Source organism: Colletotrichum chrysophilum (genome assembly GCF_026319265.1).
Source record: "Colletotrichum chrysophilum strain AFK26 chromosome Unknown scaffold_5, whole genome shotgun sequence".
Classification (NCBI taxonomy): domain Eukaryota; kingdom Fungi; phylum Ascomycota; class Sordariomycetes; order Glomerellales; family Glomerellaceae; genus Colletotrichum; species Colletotrichum chrysophilum.
Genome location: NW_026517292.1, coordinates 593,946 through 619,657, shown reverse-complemented (window position 1 = coordinate 619,657; position 25,712 = coordinate 593,946). Strand labels below are relative to the sequence as shown.

General features: G+C 56.0%; 6 protein-coding genes across 6 annotated transcripts; 2 read left to right on the top strand and 4 right to left on the bottom strand.

Annotated features, from left to right (window-relative positions):
- Positions 1 to 1,584: 1,584 nt before the first annotated feature.
- On the bottom strand, positions 1,585 to 3,759 carry COL26b_001277 (uncharacterized protein; the record flags this gene model as incomplete). The annotated part of the gene is made up of 5 exons (XM_053174231.1): positions 1,585 to 2,076; positions 2,135 to 2,455; positions 2,503 to 2,802; positions 2,853 to 3,539; positions 3,595 to 3,759. 5 exons carry the CDS (start codon positions 3,757 to 3,759, stop codon positions 1,585 to 1,587), a joined length of 1,965 nt encoding a protein of 654 aa, XP_053041941.1.
- A 4,365-nt stretch (positions 3,760 to 8,124) lies between these two features.
- COL26b_001276 (uncharacterized protein) lies at positions 8,125 to 10,818 on the bottom strand (the record flags this gene model as incomplete). The annotated part of the gene is made up of 2 exons (XM_053174230.1): positions 8,125 to 10,239; positions 10,312 to 10,818. The coding sequence occupies 2 exons, from the start codon at positions 10,816 to 10,818 to the stop codon at positions 8,125 to 8,127; spliced, it is 2,622 nt and encodes an 873-aa protein (XP_053041940.1).
- A 908-nt stretch (positions 10,819 to 11,726) lies between these two features.
- On the top strand, positions 11,727 to 12,274 carry COL26b_001275 (uncharacterized protein; the record flags this gene model as incomplete). Its single annotated transcript, XM_053174229.1, has 2 exons — positions 11,727 to 11,770; positions 11,950 to 12,274. The coding sequence occupies 2 exons, from the start codon at positions 11,727 to 11,729 to the stop codon at positions 12,272 to 12,274; spliced, it is 369 nt and encodes a 122-aa protein (XP_053041939.1).
- An 884-nt stretch (positions 12,275 to 13,158) lies between these two features.
- On the bottom strand, positions 13,159 to 15,912 carry COL26b_001274 (uncharacterized protein; the record flags this gene model as incomplete). Its single annotated transcript, XM_053174228.1, has 3 exons — positions 13,159 to 13,271; positions 13,322 to 15,760; positions 15,831 to 15,912. 3 exons carry the CDS (start codon positions 15,910 to 15,912, stop codon positions 13,159 to 13,161), a joined length of 2,634 nt encoding a protein of 877 aa, XP_053041938.1.
- Positions 15,913 to 16,651: 739 nt separating this feature from the next.
- On the bottom strand, positions 16,652 to 22,373 carry COL26b_001273 (uncharacterized protein; the record flags this gene model as incomplete). The annotated part of the gene is made up of 9 exons (XM_053174227.1): positions 16,652 to 16,797; positions 16,847 to 17,624; positions 17,677 to 18,021; positions 18,074 to 19,241; positions 19,306 to 19,527; positions 20,586 to 20,734; positions 20,798 to 21,367; positions 21,452 to 21,911; positions 22,069 to 22,373. 9 exons carry the CDS (start codon positions 22,371 to 22,373, stop codon positions 16,652 to 16,654), a joined length of 4,143 nt encoding a protein of 1,380 aa, XP_053041937.1.
- A 1,198-nt stretch (positions 22,374 to 23,571) lies between these two features.
- COL26b_001272 (uncharacterized protein) lies at positions 23,572 to 25,549 on the top strand (the record flags this gene model as incomplete). The annotated part of the gene is made up of 3 exons (XM_053174226.1): positions 23,572 to 23,815; positions 24,041 to 24,369; positions 24,443 to 25,549. 3 exons carry the CDS (start codon positions 23,572 to 23,574, stop codon positions 25,547 to 25,549), a joined length of 1,680 nt encoding a protein of 559 aa, XP_053041936.1.
- Positions 25,550 to 25,712: the final 163 nt, after the last annotated feature.

Here is a 25,712-nt window from a genome sequence, read left to right as displayed (position 1 = left end):
CCACAACATGGACAGCTGATTTCAGTTGCTCCTGTGCGGAGCTAAGGATATACCATCTAGACCAAGATTCAAGCCTTGATGATTCTGCCGCTCAAAGAAAAAAGACAATCGCATCCCCATCTTTTAACCACCCTCTTCATGCTCCCAAGCACAATTTCAAACTGCCAACCCCCACTAGCATATATAAACATAATCTTGCTCCCGTATCCCTTCTCGACAAAACCAGCGGCAATACCGCAGAAGTTGGCGAGATTGAACCAATCGATCCGCTCTACACTGCTTTCTGTTCTAATACACCCAGATCCCCGGCGCAAAACCTACCCGAGGGGCTCCTAGCACAAAAACAACAACCCCATCCGCTCGCCTTCGTCCTTCATCACTTTCTCCAACCGAAAGGCCTTGCCTAATTTATCCGTGTCCTGCCATTATAATGCGATCTCTCCCAGTATTTATATCAGCAGATATTCCAATTCTTGAAGTACCAACCCATCTCTCGGCGTTGGAACTCCCCCCCTCAGAGAGCATCCTGCAAGCTGGAAGCCCACCCCCGCGAGCTTCCCTTATCCTTGAAGACGCCCCCAACTTACCAACCTTTCCAGGCAGATTCAACCGTCGGACCACTCATATCACCAAATCAGATTCACGCATCACCAAAGCGTATATAGACAATAACTAATCAAGTTTTCCTGTCAAAAATCTGGGTATGCATATTCCTTTCCGACAAGAGACTAGGTATTTGAGATAAGAACTTTGAAAAAAAAAACCAAAAAGACGAGAGAGGTACGCAGAGCAATAGCAAGAGTAAAGCACGTTTGAGAGACAATAGACAAGAGACACTGCGCCGACAAAACACCAAATCCCTCCGCCGCCCTTTGATAAAACTTCCGCCAGGAAATTCCACAAAACTTTCTTTTTTTTAGGAACCCATCATCTTTCCCTCCCCTTTCTCAAAACTAGTTCCTCGCCAAATACAACTATGAGACGTTTGGTAAGACTTATCGAGGTTTGGGCGGGAAACAAGGATCAACAGCTTCGCGACCTAAAGAGGTAGGGAAAATAAACATGAAACAGTGAGCCCGATCTGGACAATAGGTCGAGCATGATATCGTACAGGGGGAGTTTGATTTTGTGTGTGTGGAGGCACAAATCGGACAACATTAAATGTCACCTCGGATTAGCCTCTGCGCGTCTCGTTCGGGACGGGCGACAGCTTGCTGCCCTTGCTCCCTTCGACAACCACGAGTGCGCCGTTGACGTTATTAGACCTCCCAATGCGCTGCAGGCAATTGGTGACGTCTCATCTCGTGAACGAGCAGGAACTTGTCTGCCCCCCGAGATTGAGATCTGGCCATCGAACGAGAACGCGCGAGGACCTTTGGTCGGGTATGATCGCCAGCCAGCACCGAACGACCGATATGCTTGCCGAACACCCGCAATATGAACAGCCCTGAGAATCCCAGAGCCAAAAAGCCAAGCACTAGACGCCGCCATGCTGCATAATGATGACATAAGAAAGGCATTACTGAGCCTGGCTGTCCAGGCTCGTATTAGAGCAGAACCTTGATGACGACGTGAGCCTCAAGGTTACGCCGGGTTGCCCTTCAGCCTCTTTTGCATCCGCGGCGTGGGCGGCTTGCCCTTGTTCTGGACACCGTTCACCTGAGGGCCGCCGGGTGTAGGGGCGGAGGAACCATCCTCTTCCATCTTTACACCAGAGGGACGTCTTCGCTTGTTGGAAGCCGGAGATGTGTTCGCACTAGGTCCGCTGGAGCTGGTTCCCTGCTGGCTCTGCTGCATCTGCATGCCGGGTGCCTGCATATGGCCCGGAGCAGGGCTACCGGTGACATGAGGCGACCCAGGAAGCTGCATATGCGGCTGGGCTGGGCTCGCGCCCATTGGGAACTGCCCAAAGCTGGGTGTCCGCGGGCCCTGGCCGGGCATGGCCTGACCGTTCATATTTTGCGGCGCGGAATTGATCTGGCTGACGTACTGCTCGAGGGCGGCGTACGGGCCGAGGTTGTTGTGAGCATGGCAGTAGGAGAACAGAGGGTTCATTTGGCCGATCACTTCAGCAATCTGCACGTCATCATTAGTGTCGATGATCCGTATGCATGCACGGGTGAGCGACGCTTACCTCGAGGAATTGGAAGACAGCTTCCGTAACGCCCATGCCCCTCTTCACAGCCGATTCTGGCAGGTCCACTAGAGCGTCGGGAGGGGGGTGTTGCGGGGACTTCATCATCCTGGCCTTGCCCTTCTTGCTCATCTCCGGAGAGGCCTTGCTGTCTTGGGAGTTCACCTTGTGCCACTCCTTGACCCAGTTATGTACGGGCTTCGCAGCCTCAATGACGGCCTTGCGGGAGATGTATTCTTCGTGGCTGCTTGTCAAGAACTCGAAGAGTTCAATCTTCTGCTCCGCGTCGAAATGAGCTCGGACGGTACCGTTTGCGACAAGCTATCCGAATTAGTGATGGCAGCACAGAGAGACGAAGCCAGACTTACGTGAGAGCCGTTGTCGAACCAGTAAACTAGACTCGACTTGGTGTTCTCAATCCAGTGGCCATCCCCGGGCAGCGGTCGATCCGTGGTGCCCTTCTCCATGATCAATTGCATGTTCTTGATCCCACTGTCGAAGTGCGTGTGGAAGTATCGTGGAAGCGCGGGGTATGTGATTTCGTATTGCTTGTCGGCTTGATCTTCGATGTCGGTGATGTGGACAGAGTGACGGAAGACACCCTTGGTAGAGAAGAATTGGCTCACGAACATGTTCCAGTACGTGAGGTCGTCCTTGCCCTTGGATCCCTAAAAGTCAGTCAGCACGATGCCTGCGGTAGCTTCCAAATGCGACGTACAGTAAAACCGCTCAAGTGTTCGCTGAACTGCATGAGCTTCAGCAAGCAATGTCCCTTCATTCCTTCCCTCCTTTGCTGCTGGGCCTGCTGCTGTGCGAGAGCCATGCTGTTGGCCATGGCGGCCTGAGCGGCAGCGGCCTGCTGTGGGTTCACCTGAGGTTGTCCAGGCTGAGGTTGCATTTGAGGGGGGCCTTGCGGTTGAGCCTGAGTCTGGGGAGGCTGCGGCTGTTGATTCGGTTGTGGACCTGGTGTTTGCGACGGAGTGGGTTGACCAGCAGATTGCGGGTTGACGGGCTGCGCGGGCTGCTGCTGCGGTGTCTGTTGAGGGGTTTGCTGGGGCTGAGGTTGCGGCTGCTGGGGTTGGCCTGGAGGTTGTTGACCCTGTTGTTGTTGCTGCTGTTGCTGCTGCTGCTGCTGCTGAGCCTGCGCCTGTTGTTGTTGTTGTTGTTGTTGTTGTTGTTGTTGTTGTTGCTGCTGGGCCTGCTGCTGCTGCTGTTGCTGAGCTTGCTGTTGCGCTTGCATCGAGGCAGCCATCTGGGCCTGCTGCAGCTGCATGTGTTGAGGGTTCATCTGGACCGGCTGACCGGGCTGCTGGCCTTGTTGTATCTGCTGGTTCTGCTGCGCGACAGCCTGCTGCTGGAGAGCGATCTGCTGTGCCAACATCGCCTGGGCCTGGGGAGTATGCGCCTGCTGTAGATTTTTGTCAACATTCTGGTCATTCGCGCGGGCGCGCTATACATACCGGCCGCATGCCCTGCCTCATGGCCGCCATCTGGGCCGCCATCTGGGGGTTCATGGGCATGCCCATAGGCATGCCATTGACACCCATGTTCGCGTTGAAGGCTTGTTGAGCCATGAGCGCCTGCCTAGCCTGCTGCTGCTGCTGGAATAACCTCTGCTGCGCCATTTGGGTGGCATGCGCCATCGCGGCCGGGTTGTTGACTGTACGTCGAGGTCAGCGGGGGGAGGGACATAGGACGAAGGGGGACGAGGAGAGTTGTCAAACATACAATTCTGGGCGAACTGGTTCTGCTGGAACATTGGGTTCTGGGGGTTGAGGTGCTGCAAAGCGTGAGCGTTCGGACCACCAGCACCCGGCGGCATGCCGCCCATCAACTGGTTTGGATTGACCTGACCACCAGGCCCTGATACCGCCATGTGCATCTGGTGAGGCATTCCACCGCCCGGCGGGCCTTGCTGATTTGGGTTGTGAGGCATACCCGGGCCCATGGGATGGCCTGGTACGCCTGGATGTTGTTGCATGCCGGCAGGATGACCTGCAAAAGATGGTCCCATACTCGTCATCATGTCTTCAGCGTGTCGATAATCCACGGCGTGGATATCGACGTCTCTTCCCTCCGCACTATCTCATGCGCCTGCAGAAAACACCCAAACGTGGCTCTCGTCTCGAATAGAAATGGGCAATCGGCGGCCGCGAAGCAAAGCAAACACGAGGGCGTTGCGGGCGTGGTGGGATGCGAGCGTGGGAGTTTGGGTTGCGATGGCGCGACGCGAAGAAGCGATGGGGGCAGCTGGCGTTCGGGATTTACGAGACGCGGGAGAGTGGTCTCTCAATCGCGCGGATGCGGGTTGCGTGGGCTGGCGGGTTTCGACTAGCGTTATCGGGGTTTGCGATAGGAGAGCAAGTCGTTTTTTGCCCGTCGTGATGGTGCAAGTTTTGGGCGGCCGGGTCAACAGGCGAAAGGGGACCGAGAAGGCATCGATGATCGACGTGGCGGACGGAGGACGGAGGACGGGGGCGGGAAGAAGGATAATTTGGGTAGGGAAGTTGGTCGGGGATGCGACGACAAACAAAAGAGCTGGATGGGAAAGGGTTCGGGGAGTGGGTGGGTGCGACTAAGGCAGCCCGATGACGGGGGAGAAGGGTGCTGGGCCTGGGACTGGGAAGCCTGCGGGAGGAAGAGAGAGAGAGGGAATAGTAGGTGTGCGTGTGTGCGAAAGTGGAAGAGCCTGAGCTGCTGGAGCGAGAGAGACAGAGAGGTAGGCAGCGAGACAGACTGACGGGCGACGAGCGAGTCGGGGGGTCGGAAAAAAAGCGTGGCGTGGCGACGGAGAAGGTAAAATGGAGTTGTTGGTTTATCGCAAAGGTAAAGGTTTCTGGGGCCCGTACAGGCAGAGCAGATGCAGTAGAAAGAGAGTGTGCGAGAGTCAGAGATACGACGACGTGGTGTCGAAGGGTCGCGAGATAGCGGGAGCGAGGTGAGGCGAAGCGAGCGGACAGACTCAGTGGGTTGAGAGGTCTCGTGAGAGAGTGGGTGGACGGAAAAAGACGACGAGGCCCAGAGCCTTTTTCTTTTTCCTTCAGCACGCAGGCGCAAACGTAGTCGACGACGACATTCGCAGCAGCGGCGAGTTTATGTTGTAAGGTATCCAACAAGCCCGATTTTTATTGCACACGTCGAGAGACCGGGAAACAGCGAGAGATGAGCACTGCAATGTGCTGCGCTGGCGAGCAGGAACAAGCCTTTTTTTTTTTTTTTTTCGCGCGTCGCCTTACCAGGAAGACGGGAGAGTGAGCGAGATGCGGTACAGGTCCAGAGGTAAGGTACTAGCTAGCTGGACCTGATGAATTGCGGATTTTGGGGGGTTGAGTGGGTTGGGCTGGGTAGCGTGGTAAGGTTGGCAGCAGCGTGGCAGCGTATCCGTAGCGCGTGCGGTGCCAGCGCGCTGGGGTCGGCTGGCTGTCCGTCTGTCGCTGTCTGTCTGGCTAGGTAGCCGGTGGGCTGAAGAAGGGACGCAAGGACTCAAAGTGGGCTGCCCGAGCTTCTTTTCCCCTTGTCCACGTCCTTCTTGCTCAGCGGGCAGACAGCGAAACCGAAAGTCCTATTCCTTCCGTTCGTCTTTTGGGTGGGTGTCGTGTAAAGCTAACGTGGTCCTCTTGTGTCTAAAACGCAACACGGGACGAAGTTGACGTTCGGAACCCCGAAAGAACCAAATGAAGCCAAACACATCAAATAATCACAGACAGAAAAAATTTAAATTAAGGAATCAGACACTCGACCCAGGGGCGGTGATTGGAGGGGGCGCTCAACGTGGTGTTGCAGACAGGTCGCAGCGTCACAGAGAGCTCTCCCTACAACACCTGCTAGGAGACAGCAACAGCAGACGACAGAGAGCACAGCAGATGGTGGATGGCTGCTCGGGCTGGGGAAACAGGAACAGAGCTGGGACGGCAAGGAAGCGCGAGAGGTGGGCGGGCGGCCAGCATGCCAAACTGCCAATGCCAGACGCACCTCCCAGCCCGAACCCGCCCTTTGCCCTCTTTGGATGGGCAAAGCGGGTTTCTATTCCATTATAGCGGTACGCTACGCATCTATCGAGCACAGCATGCATGGATATGCCGGAATTAGGTGGCGGGAAGCTCCATTTAAACGCGGGAATATGCCTCTATCCACAACGGCCGGCGATCAGGCGGCTTATGCATCAAGAGCAAAGCAAGCTTTGTCTTTCTTCAGCGACCCGCGCGTCCCAAGGGGTTGAAGCATCTGTCGCAAAGCAGGAGGCAGGAGGTTCTGCCTTGCCATGGTCACCGACGGGGGCAGCAAGGCAAGGAGAGAAAAAAAATGCCTCCCATCCTCCCCGTTCATTAGATGACAAATGGCCCTCGCAGAACAGACCGCTGGAATCGCGTCGTCTTGCCCTATCCGTTTCTGCCTTTTGCGTCCCTCAATGGCAACCACGTGTTCCCCGAACCACCCGGACACACACCATTCGCACATTCTGTCTCTCGCTGTCTTCCCTCATCGAGTCCTCTCATCGTCTGGTGACATGAACCCAGAGAGGGGGCCGCGCGGGATCCAATCAGCTTACCTCATTTTGGGGGAAGCGGGGGATCCATTGAGTCCCCAGTCCCAGACATCGGCTCCTCGGCGCTAATCTCCGATCGAAATCACATGACCTTCGGTCTAAAGCTGATGGCTCACGCCGACCACGTGACACCCAATCTTTCCTTCCCCAAGCAGATTTCTAGACCAAAGGCCCGTGCCCCAGAAAAATTTCGACCGAGCCTGGCCCCACAATTCCCATCGTGAGCCGCATCTATAAAAACTCTTCCCTCGCATCACAGGCTTCGTTCCTTTCCCCATCATCCAACGCCATACTTCCTCTCCAACTCCAGCCCGGCCAGCGCAGGCCTCGATCGCTCACACCACCTGACAAAAGCTCAATGCAGAGCAGATCAGAGAGCGTTCGGGCTTCCTGCGCTGCGCCTCCTACTAACAGGTAAGCCACTAGCAAAATTTCCCTTCACACACATCCCCCCAAACTCCGAATGATGATATTATATCAACATGTCTTCTTTTCCCAACCGAATCGACCATGAAGAAGTCTAGTCTACTCGGGCACTCCGTCGCAGGAGAGCCTGTTACTTGCCAGTAATCACTATCTGACACTTTCACCTTCACCATCACTTTGCAGCAAAACTCGAATTTTGAGCATTCTCGCTGACAATGTGCAAAGAACAGGAAAATTTTGCTTTGCGATATTTCGAATGGCTCTTATTAGAACAAATAAAGATCATAGTTTTTCGCACCTCATCTCAGAATGCATTCGTGACCAATGTGCTTGACAGACCTTGCGAATGTGCCGTACCTTTGGAATTTCATGTTTTTTCCCCAAGGTGACAACCATCGTTTCTACGCTTCATAACAGAAGACAACCTCCGTACCTCCAACTTGGCGTCGCTGCAATACACCTTTCTTTCGTTCTGGATTCATGTTTGAGATCCAGATCTCTAAGATCCAGTATCGTCCATAAGCTCCAGGTGACATGGCATCGTGACTCGGAGTATCAAGACCTCAACGAGGTCGACGTCCTTATCGTCCATGCCACATGGTAGAGGACGTCCTTCACCTTTCACCTCTCACTTCACAATGGGGGACGTCCAGCCAGTGGACACCTTCCTAACCACGCACCATCTCACCTCACATCACATCACATCAAATATGCAAACCAAACAAGTCATTCACCTTGTGGAATATTCTCAAATTCATCTATGCCAACCATCCCCAACTGCCATGCATCCCAAAAGAAAACACTCCCAATGCCCACCCCGCAGAATCCCAAAAAACAAAAAAAGAGAGGCAAACACTCTTTCTTTTCGCGAGGTATATCCCCCGTAGCCATACACCGTGTGTTTTGTTTTTGCAACTTCCATCAAGAACGCCAAGCAGAACGAATGACAAGTAAGGCGCGCTGCAACCGCGCGCCCTCTGTGAACCACCCCAATAACCCACCAAGTCCGTTACCTCTCCTAAATCACGCGCAAACCTTCCCGTACAGACTCGGGGATATCCCGCCGCCTGCCTCCGACGATACCACGGCGGTTCCTACCCGTCCGCCCCCTGCCGAGCCAGTTGAGCTTGAGCAGCCGGCAGAGCTCCTCCATCCGCCTGTTCCCCTCGTCGTTGCCGTCTCCCGCGACGTCCCCGAGGCTGGCGAGAATGCTCATGCATTGCAGCATGCGACCGACCATCTCCGTGACCTGTTTCGAGTCCTCGACGTTCTGCTCACGGGTAAAGGGCCGGAGTTGCCCATCGCTACCAGCACTGGCGTAGCTGACGTTGCTGAGACCACGACTGCGTCCGCCAGCCCCGGAGCTTGCATCGCCGAGTAGGGTCGTCGCGTTGGAGTTGTAGCTTGCCACAGACGGGTCAAGACTCATTGCGGTCCCCGGGCGCATCATGCTCATGGTGTCGGCGGGGCTGGACGAGAGCGCAGGATCCGGGAGGGGAGAAGCGAGTGCCATTGAGGCAAATGACGAAGGCAGGAATTCGAGTGAGAGGCGGGAGAATATTGTCTTGAGTGATTCGTACCGGGGGAGGATGACAATGTCGCGGTATGCGGTCAGGACGATGCGGCGAACGTCAAAGACGGCCGAGGCCGGTCTTACATGCGGTGCATCGGTAGACATCGGAGCCGCCTTGACGCCGCCCCAAAAGTCGCGGGCCTGGTCCGGGTTCATGAGGACACCGCAGCCGGAGAATTCGAGATCCAAAGGGAGGAAAACGGCCTGCATGTATGGCAAAATCGAGGTGTAGGTGATGAGCCACATCTCCACCAGCGCCGGAATGACCTTGTCTTCCTGAGTGCGCCTGAGGGTGTGGTCCAATGAGGCAAAGCCGGTCGCAAGAAGTTCGCGCAGGTCCTCCAGAATAATATTCGGCGATCTGCGCTGGATGCAGTATTGTATGTGCAGTGTCACCAATTTGTTGAAGTCTTCCACGGGCTGTCGCAAATCTTCGCCCTCAAAGATGACGAGCATCTTCGCCTTGAGATACGGCCATGCATCATCGAGCGCCATGCTGTTGAGGCCGTACTTGCCTGCATCAATTGGTTCCGAGAGATACGACGACTGGTGCGTCAGACTTGGCAGACTGCTTGGCCCAGGCCATTCTGATGGGAGAGAACTCGATTCGACGCCGAGGCCGCTGCTCTCCTTTTCAGTCTTTTTGTCCCGACGTCCCTTGCCAAACGACGTTGCAGTCGGGGCCGGACTAGGGGGTAAGTTGAAACTGTATAAACTCGACGGGGCACTGGGGTCTGTGGGTTTCGAGTTGCTCGATGCGGACGACAGCGGGAGGTGGAATTCGTCCTTGAGCTTGTGCTTCTGCCGCGACAGAAAGTGATGCTTCTTTTCCTTTTCTCGCCCTTCTGGCTTCTCCATGGTGGGCGTTTCGGGCACGGCGCGGATGGTTGCAGAAGACGAGTTGTTGAGATTGTAGATGGACTGGCCGCTGGTATCGATCAGACTGCTGGTGCTGAAATTACCGCGCTGTAATGATGCGAGCGCGCTGCCGATCTTGCTGGGGCTCGGGAGCGGTTTGTCCTTGGGATCGCCCTTGGTGCCGATCTTGACAGGGCGGGAGAAGAGCTTCACCTTGGACTTTTCTGGCTTCGCCGGTTTCGGATCGGGGATGAGTTGCGGCGGGGGATGAACAGGATGGACGGAGTGAACTGGGCTATGCTGTGACTGTTGGTGGGCGATGTGCTGCTGTTGTTGTTGAGGCTGTTGCTGCTGAGACTGAGATAGACCCGGTGATGTCTGCCCCGACCGTGGAAAGGCGGCGTTCGCTGCTGTCGTCGCGGCCGAAGTACCCAGCAGGCCGTTGTGGTATCCTTGGTTCCCAAAACCACTCTCTCGTGGAGCGCTGGCCTCTGTCAGGCTTAGCATAGGCGGGCTGAGTGGGCCCCTCGCGCCGCTTCCCCTCCTCACGTTGTCGACGGCGTCGCCGCCGTTGGGGTTCGGTACGGTCTGCGACCGCTGTCGAGCGTGTTGTAGTTGTTGCTGGTTCTGTTGGTTGCTCTGGTGTTGCAAGACGGCGGCTTGTGCCGCGATCTGGCTGGCTGAAAGGGCCGGACTCGATTGCTGGTGGTGGTGGTGTACCTGGTGCTGATGTGTAGACGACGATGCGACGGAGGCAGGCTGTGACATGCCCACCTGGGAGAGGTTCGAGGTGCTCGTGGACGGGAGTGTCGAGTCGAAGAGGCCGGGCGTTTGGCTATGTTTCCTCGAGTGGCCTTTCGTCAAGGGGCTCGCGGTACGGGCGGCGGCGGATGCGATGTGGGTGTTGACGCTCAGGTCATGGTTTCTGCCTTCGCTTGCCCCTCCTCCTCCTATGGAACCTGCTGGTCCTCCGGGTGTGGTGCCGGATCGCTGGGCGGTCGGGCGCGAGAAGTTCTGCAGGCTCGCGGTGCTCGAGTTGGCCTGGGAAGTGAACTGGGCATATATCGGCGTCGCGGAGGAGGGGGCGGTGGGCGCGCTCGGTGCGTGGCTCCGTGGCTTGACGAAGTGTATAGCGAGATTCTCTTCACTGCTCGAGGAGTCGGCGCGGGCGGGAGGTCGTGGACGTTGCTGCGGCGGCGGTGCGCTGGAGGAGGAAGCTGTCGAGCCCGGCAGAGGGCTGAAGCTGCCCGGCGCTCGGGGCGGGGGTCGTGCTGGTTGCATTGTCGTGGATGTGTTAGGGGTCTGTTACATCTTGGGAGAGTTGGGACGATTCGAGATCGGGCGGCCCTCCAAGGTTTGTTTGCTGAATTGCTGTCGACCGCAGGGGTGGTGGGTGGTTGTGTTGGTTGTTCGTCTCTTGGTGGGTGAGGTGAGGTGAGGTGAGGTGGGCGAGGTGGGAGGAGTTGAAGGGTGCGAGGGCGCTGGCACAAGCGAAGTGGTGATGTAAGAGGGTCAAAAAAATACGAGGTCAGGGAGGAAAGAAGGAAGGGTGGTGGTTATGAGCGATCCAATACCACGAGTGGATTTTGATTGCGTCCAAGGGCTTCAAGGGCCTCGAGGGCGGCCGTGTGAGATAGACAGGATCGATTGGGGGAATTGATGCAGGATAATCGACAACGTAGTGTATCCCGTCTGCACAACACCAGGCCAGGCCAACCCTCGTCTGGGTCGTCTCGCGTGCGCCTTGGTTGCAAGTCTGGCTCGGGTGTAAGCAAGCAAAGATGCGGGCTATCCTTCCTATCGATATCAGCCCGGATCCAATCCAATGCACCTCAGAGTACGGATAAGCGACCCGTTGCCAAGGAGAAGCCGGCCGACGTTTTCGTTTGCGGTGAAGGACCGACGCCCTGGACGGCTGAACCAACCCAAAACCAAGGCACCGCGACGACTAACAGCATCCCCCGCTCTTAGGTGCTCCTCACCCCAGCCCCTTGTGCTGTTGGATCACTGGCACCGCCGCCGGGTTGCGACCCTGGCCTTCGCTAGCCTGGCTGGTGGGTGTCTGGGCCTTGCCGTTTCGGTGCTAAAATCCAGCAACAGGTGAAGGTAACCCCGCAGCGTCATTGCGCGCAAGAAAAAAAAAGACAGTCCCCATCTTCAGCGGAACATTGAGGACCACCACCACTGGAATGGAAGTAGCCGCACCCGCAAAGCCGCACAGCGCCAGATTTTCGTCATAATTGATTTTCCCATGCTTCCTTTTTCCGACCCCTCCCCCTCCAACGACACACATCACGATCGCCATTTCTCGCCAACCCCCCCTTCCCCTGCCGGCGTCCACGCTCCCCTACCTTGACACTCCCGTCGCTCGTCCAAACTACGAAACTTTGACGCACCAGCTGCAACCGACAGAACCATGGCAGCAGAAATAAACGGCACCGCCGCCGCTCCGGCCCTCCAATTCACGGCGACCTACAAGTCCCCCGCCAACGACCCCTTCACCCACTCGGAGTCCATCCCCGCCCCGCCGACCTCCGGCGTTCAAGACAAGACGGCCTACCTCAAGTCCCTGCGCGAAGCCATCAACACCGCCCAGGAGAGCATCAACAAGCAGCTCACGGCGCGCATGGAGGAGGACAAGGCGCGCGAGGCCGGCAAGAATGGCTCCAAGACCGCCGTCGACGAGGCACTCGAGGAGGAAAACTACGGCGAGGAGGCGCCTCCCAACGACGACTGAGAGAGAGGAAGAGAGTAAGAGAGAAGGGACAAAAACTTTGAAGCTACGAAAAACGAACGCAACGCCTCGTTTCAGAGCGCCATCGTACATTCTTTGCCACCTTATATACGGGGTATTGCTGTATCATGCTGCCGCTTCCCCATTTGCCCTGGCTATGCAAATACCAATATGTACGAAGGAAACCAACTCCCAGCACCAATCAACCCGGCTCCTCCTACTCCTACAGCACACCCCTTACGAAAACCTACGAGCCCAATTTCCCGCCCGCGAGCTCTGCGGCCTGTGCGACGCCGTCTTGTTCGAGCAGCCGTAATGGACGACGCTGTTATCGGGCAATACCGAAATCACGGTGCTGCCACCGAGCCTCTTGTGACACACACCGCAGAGGCGTTCCTCCGTGATCACCACCCTTCTATTGCGTCCCCCTTGCCCACCAGGAATTCCGTCACCGAGCACCAACAGGGCTTGCGTAGATACCAGCTCCGTGTCTCGCAACCGGGCAACAATGCGCGACTCGTTCACCACGCTGTTGGCAGACCTGATCCTGCCTCGGAAGTAGGATTCAAGGTCTCGGACGGAAAGGTCATCGGGGATCAGCGAGAGGGTCGAGGCTGCTGGGAGACGTGAACCGTGCCTTGAGAGAAGTTCGAGTGCTGGCGCATGGGCGGGTTTGTGAGGTGGCGGCGGCGTCAGGTACAAAGAGAGTAGTGTGTGGTAGATTGATGGTGTCGAGTCCTCGAGGTCGCCTGCTGAAGACGGTCTCCGCGATCGGTCCGGGGACCGTGATCGGTCTGGCGACGATGACGCGGACTCCTTTGACTTGTGCACCATGTTGCAGTACCTGGGCAGGTTAGCCAATGCAAAGACGTTAAATAAGGCAATACTTACTCTTCGGCCTTCGCATAATTCTTCATTTTGAAAACGTAAATTTCCAATGCCTGCTTGTGCGAACCCATGTTGCTCAGCACGACAGCTTGAGCTTCATAAAAGGCCGGATCTGCATCACGTCAGTAATCATCAAGTCCGGCAAACAGTGGTCAAACGTACCGTCTCGCGGGATGAGACCAAATGCCTTGCTAAGACTATATTGCCCACTTGTTTTGAGGAACGCAACGAAGCGTTCCATTTCTGCATCCCACTCGTCATCCCTCTTCTTCTCCTTCAGCTGTCTGATGAACAACTCCGCCAGACGGTTGTGGAAGTCTGGGGTCGTATCGTCTAGCTCATTGATGATATGCTCCAAGTACTGGACCTCCAATGAAGGGTTGATGCCGCCCAAGAAGCGGGCTACCCGGCCACGGGGTAAGGTCTCCGCGTTCTCAGAGTCAGCGATGAATATCTCCATGGCCAGCTTTGGATCCGCCTTCAACACCCACTCAGAGTACTGGAGAATCAGATCAATCTCTGACGGCGGCAGGTTTTGAAGATACATCACCGTCCGCGGGGGACCGTGCAGAGCGGGAGCGGTCTCGTCGGGCTTCTCGGCCGTTCCAAAGCGCTTGAGAAGCTCCAGCGCTTGAGAGTGAAGCTTCTTGCCGCTGAAGAAGTCCACAAGCTCGTTGTACCTATTATGAGCGAGAAGCGCTTCGTTCACCACGTCTGGGTCGCAGAAGTTGGGCAGTCGGAAGAGAGATCCGGCCAGAGATGGGCTGGTCGTCATGTACGTTCTGAACAAAGCCGTGTCAACCATCCTTGAAGTTCTCAGTAGCTCTCCCTCCAGTTGGCTTCCCGTCTCCTCGCCATGGACTGGTGACATGAAGCCCTTCATCGCGTCTTCGGTCGAGCCATTGGTGTTTGACCGCTTCAGCTTGCCGGTACTGGGGTCAAGCACACGTTGTAGGCGTGTTCTCGTCCCAACCAAGTAACCAGCCAGCGTCCTGACTGCTGCCAGAAGATCGTCACCTTCGAGAGGTTTGTCCTCCGCCAACCTTCCCTTGATGCTGTCAGTTACTTCGACGTCCAACGCATTGCTCTTAGATATGATGGAAGCCGTGTCCGACTGCGGCGGTGCGGGTGCCTGTTTTCGTCCCATGAAAAGCTTTGCAAAGCCAACACCGCCACCTCTCGCGGGGGAAGCCGGGCTCTCACTGGGTTCGTCCTTGGCTGACTTGTCACCATTGGTTTTTCCATGGACTTCTTCCTCGCCATCTCTCTCGTCACTGCCCGACTCTTCCTGAGCACCGTGCGCCCATCCGGACATCTCACCCGCGATCGAAGGCGGGAAGAGCTTCAGTACACGTTCAGGCGGGGCGTGGACGTCCTCCTCATTGAACAGATCCATGGCGTCATAGTATTTTTTCTGTTTGAAGAGCATCTCTGCTTTGAGCATCTTCACCTCCCGCAGGGTCTCCGTCTTATTGCGCAAAAGAGCATCTTCGAGCATGCTCAGAATACTGACGGCCTCATCGTATTTGCCCTTCTCGACCAGCTCATCGATTTGCGAGTCGTAATCGGTGGCACCCATCCTCCACACACATCGATCGCTAGAAATGTGGAATCCCTTGCCTGCATGCGCCAGACTGAGATTGGGTGATGGAAGATGAAGCTGCGCCGCACCAGGAAGAGAAATGGTCTGCAACAGCGACAATGTCTCTGGATTCCTCACTTCCAGAGAGCCTTTCGAGGGTGCCTGAAGAGCTAAAATGTAGGGATAAGAGTATCCAATCTGCTCCGGCGCCGCTTGCCATGGTATCTGTCGTTTCTCAACCGGTTTGCCTTCATCGGTGATGAACATTGAGTTGATATCCTTGGCCAACAATAGCTCGCCTTCGGACAGCTTCGCTGCGAGGGGTTTCGGCATGTATCCTCCGAGACCCATGTACCCCATACCCGCGCTGCTAACCGCTCCGAAGCGGCTGGCTTGTTGACCCGACGTTGCAGAGCCCGGGCTGATGATATCCTCAACCTCTTGACTTATAACATCGACCATTACATAGCCGGCGTTCATGCCGCAGACGATCTTCGTCGCGCTGGCCCATGTTACGGTTCGTATTGACTCCGGCAAGGTGATCTCGCCGACGTCGGGGCTAAGCTCGCTCTCCTGCCAGCTCCATAACAACAGCCGCCGACGGACGGCAACGGCCATGCGGCTGATGATCTCTGGTATTCCGGTAGCGGCATCTTTCACGATGTTGGAGGTTACAGCGAAGCAGGTGGCATTCTTCGTTCTTTGAAGCTGCTCGATCGGCTCGTAGGTCTGAAGGTCGTGCAGCGAGACGTAGTAGTTGGACAGCGATACGATGGTAGTAGCTTCTTTAAGAATAGCAAGCTGTTCGATCGCCCTGGTCGAGAATCTATCTATCTCACGCAGCAGGTCCGTCGGTTTCTGCGGCGGTTGAGCGGTGTTGAGGTTGTTGTTGGCTGCCGGCGGTGGGCTCGTCGCGGAGGGCTGGGAGCCATTGGCTTGGGTCGGTGACGGAGGGGACAGCTCGTTTAGGCGGTAAATGCGGAGTGCACCGCTGTTGAGGCCGACGAAGACGCGGTCGCCTGTGAAATAATATGTGAGAGGAGGGCGTCATCACGCAGGAGGCGGGCTACATTTGGGGCAACGACGCACCATGCGCGAGGATTGTCTCAATCTTGGACTTATCCCGCTGCTTTAGCTCTATGATCGGCCGTGCTGTAAATGCTGAGAGCATGGCGACTGCCGGGCCGCAGGGCGAGTGTGTGAAATATTCAGTATACCGTCATCAGTAGGGAGGTTCGTCTCGTTTGCGCCGGTTCGTCACTGCAGCAGAGAAGCGTTCATGATGGCGCGCGCGGGAGAGATGTTGGAGCTTCGGTTCAGGTATGGCTGGATGCTTGTTGCTGGTAAGGTAGGTAAGGTACGCCGTAGTCGTCGGCCGTACGTCAGGACGAAGTCCCCACAAGGGAGCCGATGACCTCTTTTGCCGCCCGTTTGGGACTAGCGCCGCTGCTATCCTTCCACTTGAAGCAGCGAGTCTCCACCTCCTTCAACATCTGTTGGGAACAGCTGCTGATTGGTCAGTGGTACATCGGGATTTGCTGTACATCCTTCACATGCATTAAGGCACTTTACTTTCGACTGCAGCTTGAATGAAGCTCCAGCTATTGAAGAAATGCTTGGATAGATGAATAACTTGAAATTGCACGCTGCTTCGTAGGAAATATCTCGACACGCCATTCTAACTTTCCCTCGAAACTATGCGCTGCATACGTGGCAGTCGCAAGGAAATAACCAAATCAAGCCCAGTGCTATCTATGCCAGTATCTATGTGCTGAACTCATCCGAGAACCGATATCTCCGAGTTCATGATCCCCTTTTCCGAGTTTACGCAAAACAAAAACGATGCCAGATGCACCGTGGCACGTGTATGAACGAGCATGTGTATGTGAGAAATGTGTACGGGATAGCCCTTAGTCTAGTCCAGCGACCCTCATCAGCCCGTATCCAAGGGTCACAACGACAGCCAGTGTGAGGATACTGCTGGGAACACCTCTGCTGATGAAGTGCTTCACTTGGAGATATCTCTGGCCGGTCGGGTCTTCCTTCATGATGGCAGCTACGAAGAGTTAGCTCTAGTCCAAGGCAAGGATTCCAAAATGACTTACTCATGTTGGGGAATCCACTGGTAGGCAATCCCATAGCGGCACTGCACATTAGTACACCACCCATGACGAGCAGGTTGGGGTGAGGCTCGTCCATGTTGCTGCCGACATCGAACACCAGAGGCAAGATGATCAGAGCCGCGACCGTGTGGCTGATAAACGTGGCAATGATGAGAATCAGGGACGAGAACACAACAAGAACTCCGTAGAGGCTCATGCCCTCGACCTCCTTGGTCACCACGCCGGCGATGGTGTGCAGCAGGCCAGATGACTTGACCGCCTTGCCCAGAGCCAAGCCTCCAGCAGCCAGGATAATGATGGTCCACGGGAAGTTGTTGAAGTCTTCCTTGGTCAGAATACCAATACCAAAGAACAGGACGATGGGGATGATGGCAATGACACCCATGTCTCCGAAGACGCCTTCCAACTGATGGCTGGCGCACCACAGACCGATTGTGACAATCGTTACGATGGAGACAAAGTACTGAATGCCGGTGAACTTCTCCTTCACAGGACGAATGGGGGCAATTGTGGTTCCCTTGCTTGGCTGGAAAGTGATGAGAAGCAGAACCCAGATCACGAGCAGCGAGACAACGCCAACGGGAATGACAATGAAAAACCACTGGATCCAGGTAGGCGCCGGCTTCATGATTCCAACAGCAACCACGTTCTGCGGCGATGCGATGGGCGACAGCATGCCACCAATGTTGGAGGCAAGTGCAATACCCATGATGACCGCCTTGGACATGTTGGACTCAGAAGGCAATGTGCGCAGCATTGGCTAGGAACAGTGTTAGTAAGATTCACGTTTGTGCCAGGTAATTTGGACTAACCTCGATAATGGAGAAGCAAAGGACAGGAGCAGCAACATTGCTAATCAGCATACTCGCGAAAGCGGCGACCAGCATGTTGGCGATGAGAACCGTCCGGGGGGTGGTTCCCGCCTTGCTCAGAACAAACGTGGCAAGTCGCTTGTCAATCTTGCACTTAGACAATGCAGCCGCCAAGGTGAAACCACCCAGGAGAAGCATGATGACGGGTGTCCACATGGCCGAGAAGATGTACGAGGTAGCAGCCTTGGAATCAAGCCTCCTATGCGGCTTGTCCTCTGAGCGAACGACAGTCAAGACAACGCAGAGGAAGGGGATCATCAGTGAAGTCACGAATAATGGAATGGCCTGTGGAGTGTGTTAGCTCTGACTCGCTCGACTCTGTGACCATCGAACTCACCTCCGTAGCCCACAAGATGCTGACGAACACAATCAGTGCCAAACAGTTTTGCTGCTCAGGCTTCTCCATGATGGGAATGAAGAGGAGCAGGAAGAAGATGACAAACGCAATCAGAAGGGTAAGCAAGGGCGTGCTGGCCACCCAGGTCGGGACGACGAAGCGTCCCACGGGAGTAACCACCTCCTTTGTGACGGGGGCGAGCTCGTCATCTCCTTGAAGTCGTCGAGCGCCGGACAAACCGTCTCTAGCCAGCAGGGTTCTGCCCAAGCTGGCAGCTTCAGCACGGCGCTCCATACCGATCATGTCTCTCCAGACAGTGTTTCGCTCCCAGACGACATGTTCGCGGAGGTGAGACCGCAGATCTCTCTTGGCGAGGTTCTCGTCGCCATTGGTGACAACCTCAGCGTATGCCTTTTCCATCTTGGAAATGTTCTCTTCGATCGTCTTGATGCTCTCCACCTTGAAGGGGTAGGCGGAATCGACGTGGGTGCTCATGTACTTGGGGCGCAGCTCCCTGTCCACGATCTTGTCGAATTTCTTCAACACCTTGCGGAAACCCGTTCTGTTGAGCTGCACGTACGACTTAAACTCACAGAGCTGGACATAGAGGCTGATGATACGCTTCTTGAGCATGATGCTCGACGAATAGAGGAAGGACTGGTCCGGAATCTCGTCCTGCGTGGTGCTGTAACGTCGTAATGATCTTCCCAGCGTCAGCTCGGTCGACGCCGTCAGCTCAGTCGTGGAGTGGCCGAGGTTGGGAGCTGTCTTGCGTCTGCCTCCACCAAGACTGGACCGGCTCTTTGTCAGACCGGTGGTCTCGTCGTCGTCCTCATCGTCATCGCTGTCGTCCATGTTGCCATCGATCGACTCGGATCTTCTGCCGTTGGTCCCCGACATGCCCGGTCGGTGTCCGCTGCCGAACGACCGCCTAGGCCCGCCGTTCTCCTCCTCATCTTCCGAAGAGAAGTTGCCGACGTCGCCAAGCAGCTGGTTGACCTCATCCAAGAGCTCGCCCTCCTTGGCCACGTAAAAGGAGCAAATCTTCTCCAGCTCTACGCCGAGTGCGCGGCTGAAGACATCTTCCGGCTCCTCATTTCGGATGAGAGGTCTCGATTCGGCATCGCCTGCGCTCGTCTGGTGGACGGTCTTCTCGAGCTGGTAGATCCTACAGCGAGGCATTAGTCATCTGAGACTTCGGGGTACGGTTGGAGAAGGCATTGGGATCTCACAGCTTCTTGAGGTTGCTGTAGGCAATGTAATGACTGCTCCAGTCCGGAACAGCATTAAACTGGATGCTGTGGGAGAACTTCATGTCGTCCTGCTGCTCGAGCCACTGCTTCTTCCAAAGTCTCTTCTGTTCGCGCCGGGCGGCTCGGTCGTCGGCGGTCTTGCGCTCGGCAATGGGCTTGTAGTCGTCGAGCTCGAAGCTCTGGGTGTCCGCAACGGCGGTGCTATGGCTGTTGGCGGAACTCCCTCCCCGTTCCCGAAGGCCTGATGATGGGTTATCGAGGTCAATGAGAAGTCCTGGCGGCGCAGAGCCTGGTTGATGGGTAGAGGAGGGATTGCTTTGGGGTGCCTGGGGCGGTATGGTGGCAGAATGCGGTCGCGTGCGACTTCTTATCGGGATGGGGTATCGCGATGCGCGCGGATCAGGGTACCTAGGCGTGCTGGATGGTGTTTAAGCTACTGGAATAGCATCCCGCGTTTTCGTGGTGGCTGCAACACGTGGGGAAAGCGTTGGTCGTCCTGTCTCCCAGCTTGTTGAAAGAGCCGCGTGACGATGTAATTGGTTTCATTTGGGCCTAGCGCAATCCAGCTCCACGGGTGCCACGTCCTTGCGATTAGTGTCGTTGCCATTGGTTGCAGGTCGCTCGGATGAAGCAGAAATCCATCTCGACCCAGCAATCTATGAAGCTATCAGGGTATTACCTAAGACAGTGACGTGACCTTATTTACCAAAGAGGTGTAGAGGTGGGTGCACCACCGATATAAAGTTTCATCCTTGAAGGGCATATTCAATGCTAGACCCTCCAAGTCGCCAGCCATCGTGGGGAGCTCCTTGGACGAAGTCGTTCTTATCATGCTTTCCCGTGGAAATCAAGTCGTATTCCGAGTTCTCTCTGTACAATCGTCGGAGAACGACGAATCTTGCTATTACTACCTGTACTGTCCAACTCATTCCTACACCCTATTCAAACATGCTTCTGTTTCTTCACAAAGCTTTTTTTTTCTTTCTCCTCCAAAGGCGAGTAATCCTGTCTATCTATACGCAAACCCATGCTGTGGATATCTTTCTTATGCTCGAATCCCCCTAATGCAGTGCTCTTCTGAAGTCTGGAAACTCGAGTGGGTATCAGTCAAATGAAATGCCGAGAAAGACAGACAAACACAAAAAGAACATGTCCTCCCTCAGAGGGATTGCCGCAGCCTGGCACGGAATCTCTCGCAGTTGTACTGCAGCCAAACTACAAGTGGCACTGTCGAAACCGCAGCGGCTGTGATGAACCACTTTGCGGTGCTGTTGCTGGTCAAATTTTCCAAAGCTTGCTCCGCCAGCGGAAACAATGCGCCGGAGGGGTATCTCAGAAGAGCAAGCGAGGCGCTGGTGGCCACCGCATGCTGGGGTGAAAGGTCAATGATGTATACGGCCGATGTCATCTGCAGTTAGAAGTCAGCCGTCAATCCCCAAAAAAAGAGGCAACATCACGGAGGGTATCTTACAGTGATGGCAAACAGCCCGCTGCCGATGATGTAGTCGCCCAACAAGGGCACCAAGTAGGACACGCCCGGCCGAGCAGTCATGTTAAATATAATCATGCCAGCCACAACCAGGAGAGCAGCGGCACTCAGCAGCGGGAGACGGTGCTCTGGAAGCCTATCACCGCCGCGCGCAAGTCTCGAAACCACGACATCGCTCAGAAAGCCGAAGATGAGGAGTCCGGTGAACATGCCGACGCCCATGCCGGCAAATGCCAGACCGGCCTCGGCGGTGTTGAAGTCATATACCGTCTTGTAAGTCATCGGCACATCGATGTACAGCCAAACCTGGAGGCCGTAGAAGAACGATGTAACCATGATGGCTGGCAAGATACTAGGCTCGAAGGCTAAGGTCAAAGGCCGGATCGCCGCCTTGTAGAGCAGCGACCGCAACGGCTTGGGTGCAACGGTCTTGCTCTCGTCCACCTCACCGTCAACGTTACCAACAATGCCCATTGCGGCGTACTTGCGCCGAAGCACCGGCAAGTACGTCTCGCGCATGAACACCTGCGTGAGGATGGTACTCATCAAACACTATTTCATCCAGTCAGCATGACTCTATCAAGTTGGGGAACATGAGATGACGCCCATCAGTCCGCCTCATCATGAGCAACTCACCATAAAAACCAGGAAGCCAAAGCACCCCCTCCAGCCCCAAACCTGCGCGATCCCGCCTCCGAGCGCAGACCCGACCGCAGGACTGCAGACGCTCCCGAACGCCATCACCGACAACGCCCGCGCCCGCTCATGCTTCAGCATCACGTCCGTCGCCGTCCCGGAGCCCTGCGTGATCGGGCTCGCCCCGGCGCACCCCGCCAGGAACCGGAAGAAGACGAGCCACTCCGCCGACGGCGCGACCATGCAGCCCAGATTACAGAGGAGAAGAAGCACATTGCTGACCTGGTACACTGGCCTCTTACCAAACACCTCGGACAACGGCGCGATCAGCAGCGGCCCGGCTGAGAACCCCAGCACGTACGCCGAAACCGTCAGGTGCGCCAGTGAGGGGTCGTCTTCGATACCGAAGTCGCGGATCACCTGGTCTAACGCCGGCGTGTACACGGCGGAGGCTAAGGGACTGTACCCGGAGAAAAAAAGCAAGACACGCGGTTAGCGCGGGGGTTCTTTTTTTTTTTTTTTTTGACACCAACGGTGCAGGATGGCGCGAAGTCTAGAGGGCGGTCTGCCGCCCGCCGCTTGCATGTCGGCCATGTATGGTGGAGGTGTGGACTTACGTGACGCATGTAATGAAGGCGACCACTAAGATGTGAGTCCACCGCTTCCTAGCGGACCACAAGATGGGATCGAATGGTTCGCGGCCGTCTAATTCGGACGGCGAAGCTTCTGGCGCGGGGTGGTGATCGGCGCCGGCGGCGTCAACGTCCGCCTTCTCAGGGTCCAGAAAGCGGGTAGCTTCGTCGGAACGCCTGTCATCCGATGGAAGCCATTCTGAGGTTTCGATGATGGCGGTGCTAAAGTCCTTCTCATCCAACAACCGGATCCCATCATCCCCATCTGCCGCCCTGTTGTTGGTAAGCATTGCCAAAACCCCGGTTCGGCCAAGTTTTGAGGTCTTAACCGTCCGGATCGCAAGAAGCTTGCTGATCTTTGATTTGTCTTTTTTCTGCCTTCTTTTTGACAATCGGCGATGGAGGGGAGCAAAGGTATGTAAACTGGAGTTCGGCCAAAACCAAAGAGGGAAGCTTGATGCCGACGGGATAGAAGCTCTCTCGTCGTTTCCGACGTTTTTCCTTCTTATTCCCTCGCTTGCAGAGCGCAGAGGCCGTCTCTGATCTGTTTGACAGGCTGTTTGTCGTTCTCGTAATGGCGAGTCAACGGAGGGAAGACGATAGAAAGGGGTGAAAGGATGAAGCCGGAAGAGCACAGCTTCGGAACGAGGCCGTTGCCCGTTCGGCTTGCACGGCTTCATGGGAGACCCCGGCGTGGAGGAAACGTATCAGGACCGCCCCGCAAGCGTTGCGCTTCAAACTTTAATTTACGAGCTTGAAAAGTGGTCGATGCGACGCTATTCAGCGTTGTCGGTGAGCGACCACTTTTTTGACTTTCAGTAGGTTGCTGATGTGATCGCGTTACTACGAATACAGGCAAACACCGACAGCTACCACACATTGGCGATAAAGCAGCCATGTCCTGGCTTTCATGGAACCGCCGTCCGGTAGCACAATGGCATTCTGCCGTCCTACCCGCGCGTCCGCGCACCACCGCACTTTACCTCATACAGGACTACGGTATGGCATGGCAATTCGCCTTTACCGTCCGTAACGCATTGTCTCGAGAATACAGACTTTTGGCGTAGGTGCCGACTCGGCGGTTGGCCTGTATCACGATGTTGGCTTGGCATTATAGACTCCCCTCGAACCAGAGTAGAGTTCCCGCCAGATCGTGAAGAGTAACCCCTCCTCTGCCAAAGAGACAACGGCAGTTCTTACCACGGCTCGAGTAATGAGAGAATAAATATGACACGAGAACCCCGCCGTGGCATATAGTCGTCGCAGTGGTGCTGGCTCATGCGTTGCAGCTGGTTCACCGCCAAACACCTGTCGAGACGCCGCCTGTGCACGACGTCGTGACAATTTCGGAGTATTCCCTAAAGCACGCGGTCTGGGCCAAGCCAGCCCACTTCCCCTCAGCCATCAGTTATCCCCTCTATTATAGGGGTCCTGGAGATCTCGGACCCGCGCCGAGGCTCGGCTGGGGGTGACCTCTCATTGGAAAAGATGGTCTCCGAAAAAGTTCCGGACCCCTCGGGGTCCCTTCCTGAGGTCGTTGTCAATGGGGCTCAGAAACATCACCGTGACATTGACGTTGAAAAGTGCGCAAAAGGTCCTTCTGGCGAAGATATTGCGATTGAACCGACCGAGGAGAAGGAGACGATGCGGCCCAGATATTTCGACGGGACGGCGACGCTGACTGTGGGAGATGGTGTGATTCTCATTCCAACTCCGAGCGCGGATCCGAGAGGTACGTCTTTCCATCATTGAGCAATCTCCCAGAGACAAGCTAGGCAAACTCTCGTGCGAATAACGGACATTTTTTCACTGACGTTGCGCAGATCCTCTCAATCTCCCAGGATGGCACAAGAAACTCATAGTGGCGATCATCGTGCTGTGTAAGTTAACCCAGCGCCAAAAAGTCAAACTGAGATTCGATCTCCGGAGGCCTAGACTCACAATGTGGTCCTTACAGACGCAATATCCGGCGTATGCCTAATCACCGCCCTCTCCGCGCTGATTGTGTATATCATGCCGGATTACGACCGCGAGGGCATCACCCCGGACCAGATCTCGAACCTCTTCACATTCCCCAACCTCTTCCTGGGGCTCGGCAACCTCGTCTCCATGCCCATCGCCGTGGCGGTGGGCAGACGGCCGGTGATTCTCGCATCCAACGTCCTGCTCTTCCTCGCCGCCGTGCTCTGCGCGACGAACCGCAGCTACTACTGGCATCTCGGCGGGCGCATGGTCGCAGCTTTCGCGGCAGCCCAGTGCCAGGCCTTGGCTCTGCTCATCCTACAGGTATGGCACACACGGCATGAAGTGTCCGTGTCCGGAGCTATATTGGGTCGTCGGCTAACTTCAAACGCCTCAGGACGTCTACTTTCTCCACCAGCGCGCGCGCGTCTTCCAGGTTTATGCGTCCGCGGAGGTGCTCCTAAATTCCAGCCTGGTGATCGCGTCGTCGTACATGGCCGACGCCCTGGGCTGGCGGTCGTGGTACTGGCTGTTCGCCGGCCTCTCGGGCGTCGCCATGGTCCTGACCTACTTCTTCGTCCCCGAGACGGCGTACGACCGGTCCATTGAGTCTTTCATGGGGACCCAGCCGACTGATACGAGCAACCTGCTGCCCGCGCAGAGCAGCAGCAATGGCGCCGGGCTCCTTGACCGAAGCCGGTCGCCGGGGCCGAAGTACACCACGGCGGACGACAGGCCGAGTCTGGATTTCGAACGGTTCGAGAAGCGCACCTTTGCTTCGAACCTGACAATCTTCGTCCACAAGCCGACTTGGTCTCGATGCTGGCTGTGCCTGAAGCAGATCGGGCAGGTGTTCCTGTTCCCCCACGTCCTCTGGGTCGCCATCAACAACGGCCTCTTCCAGGGCATCGACGTTTCCATCCAGATGACGTATGCAGAGGTGCTCGTCAAGCCGCCCTACAACTGGGCCAACACCTCCGTCTCCCTCATCCAGCTGGGTCAAATCTTCGTCGCCCTGCTATGCGTCCCGGTGATCGGCTGGATGAGCGACTACGTCATCCGCGTGTCCGCCCGACGGAACCACGGCATCCACGAGCCGGAGCAGCGACTCCTCGCCTGGATCCTGCCCATGGTGACAGCCCTGATCCTGACAGTGCTGTACGGCTACGTCCTGAAGAACCCCGAAAGCTACCACTGGATGGCCATCGTGTCCGTCGTCGACGGCTACCTCATCGTGCTGATGGGAGTCAACACCGTGGGCACGGCGTACCTGATCGACAGCCACCCGAGCTTCGCCGGCGCGATCTTGGTGGCGCTGCCCGTCACCCGCGGACTGGTCGGTTTCGGGCTCAGCAAGCATACCACGGAGTACATTACGAACCTCGGCCCGGTCCGGACGTTTGGGATCTACGCCGCCGTCAGTGCGGCGTTTTGTTTGTTGGGCGTCCTTCTGTTTTTCAAGGGCAAGCGAGTCAGGAGGATTTGCGCTCAATTGACGCAGTAATGCGATGACGACCTTCATGAAGTATTGAGATATGAGACGTAGAAATGATGGGGAACAATCGGGCGCAGGTATTGGGCCTTGAAACAATTACACTTCTTGTACATATTAAGAAATACAGCAGAGTGTACAAAAAGAACGTTGCTTCTCCAACCTACCTACGTGA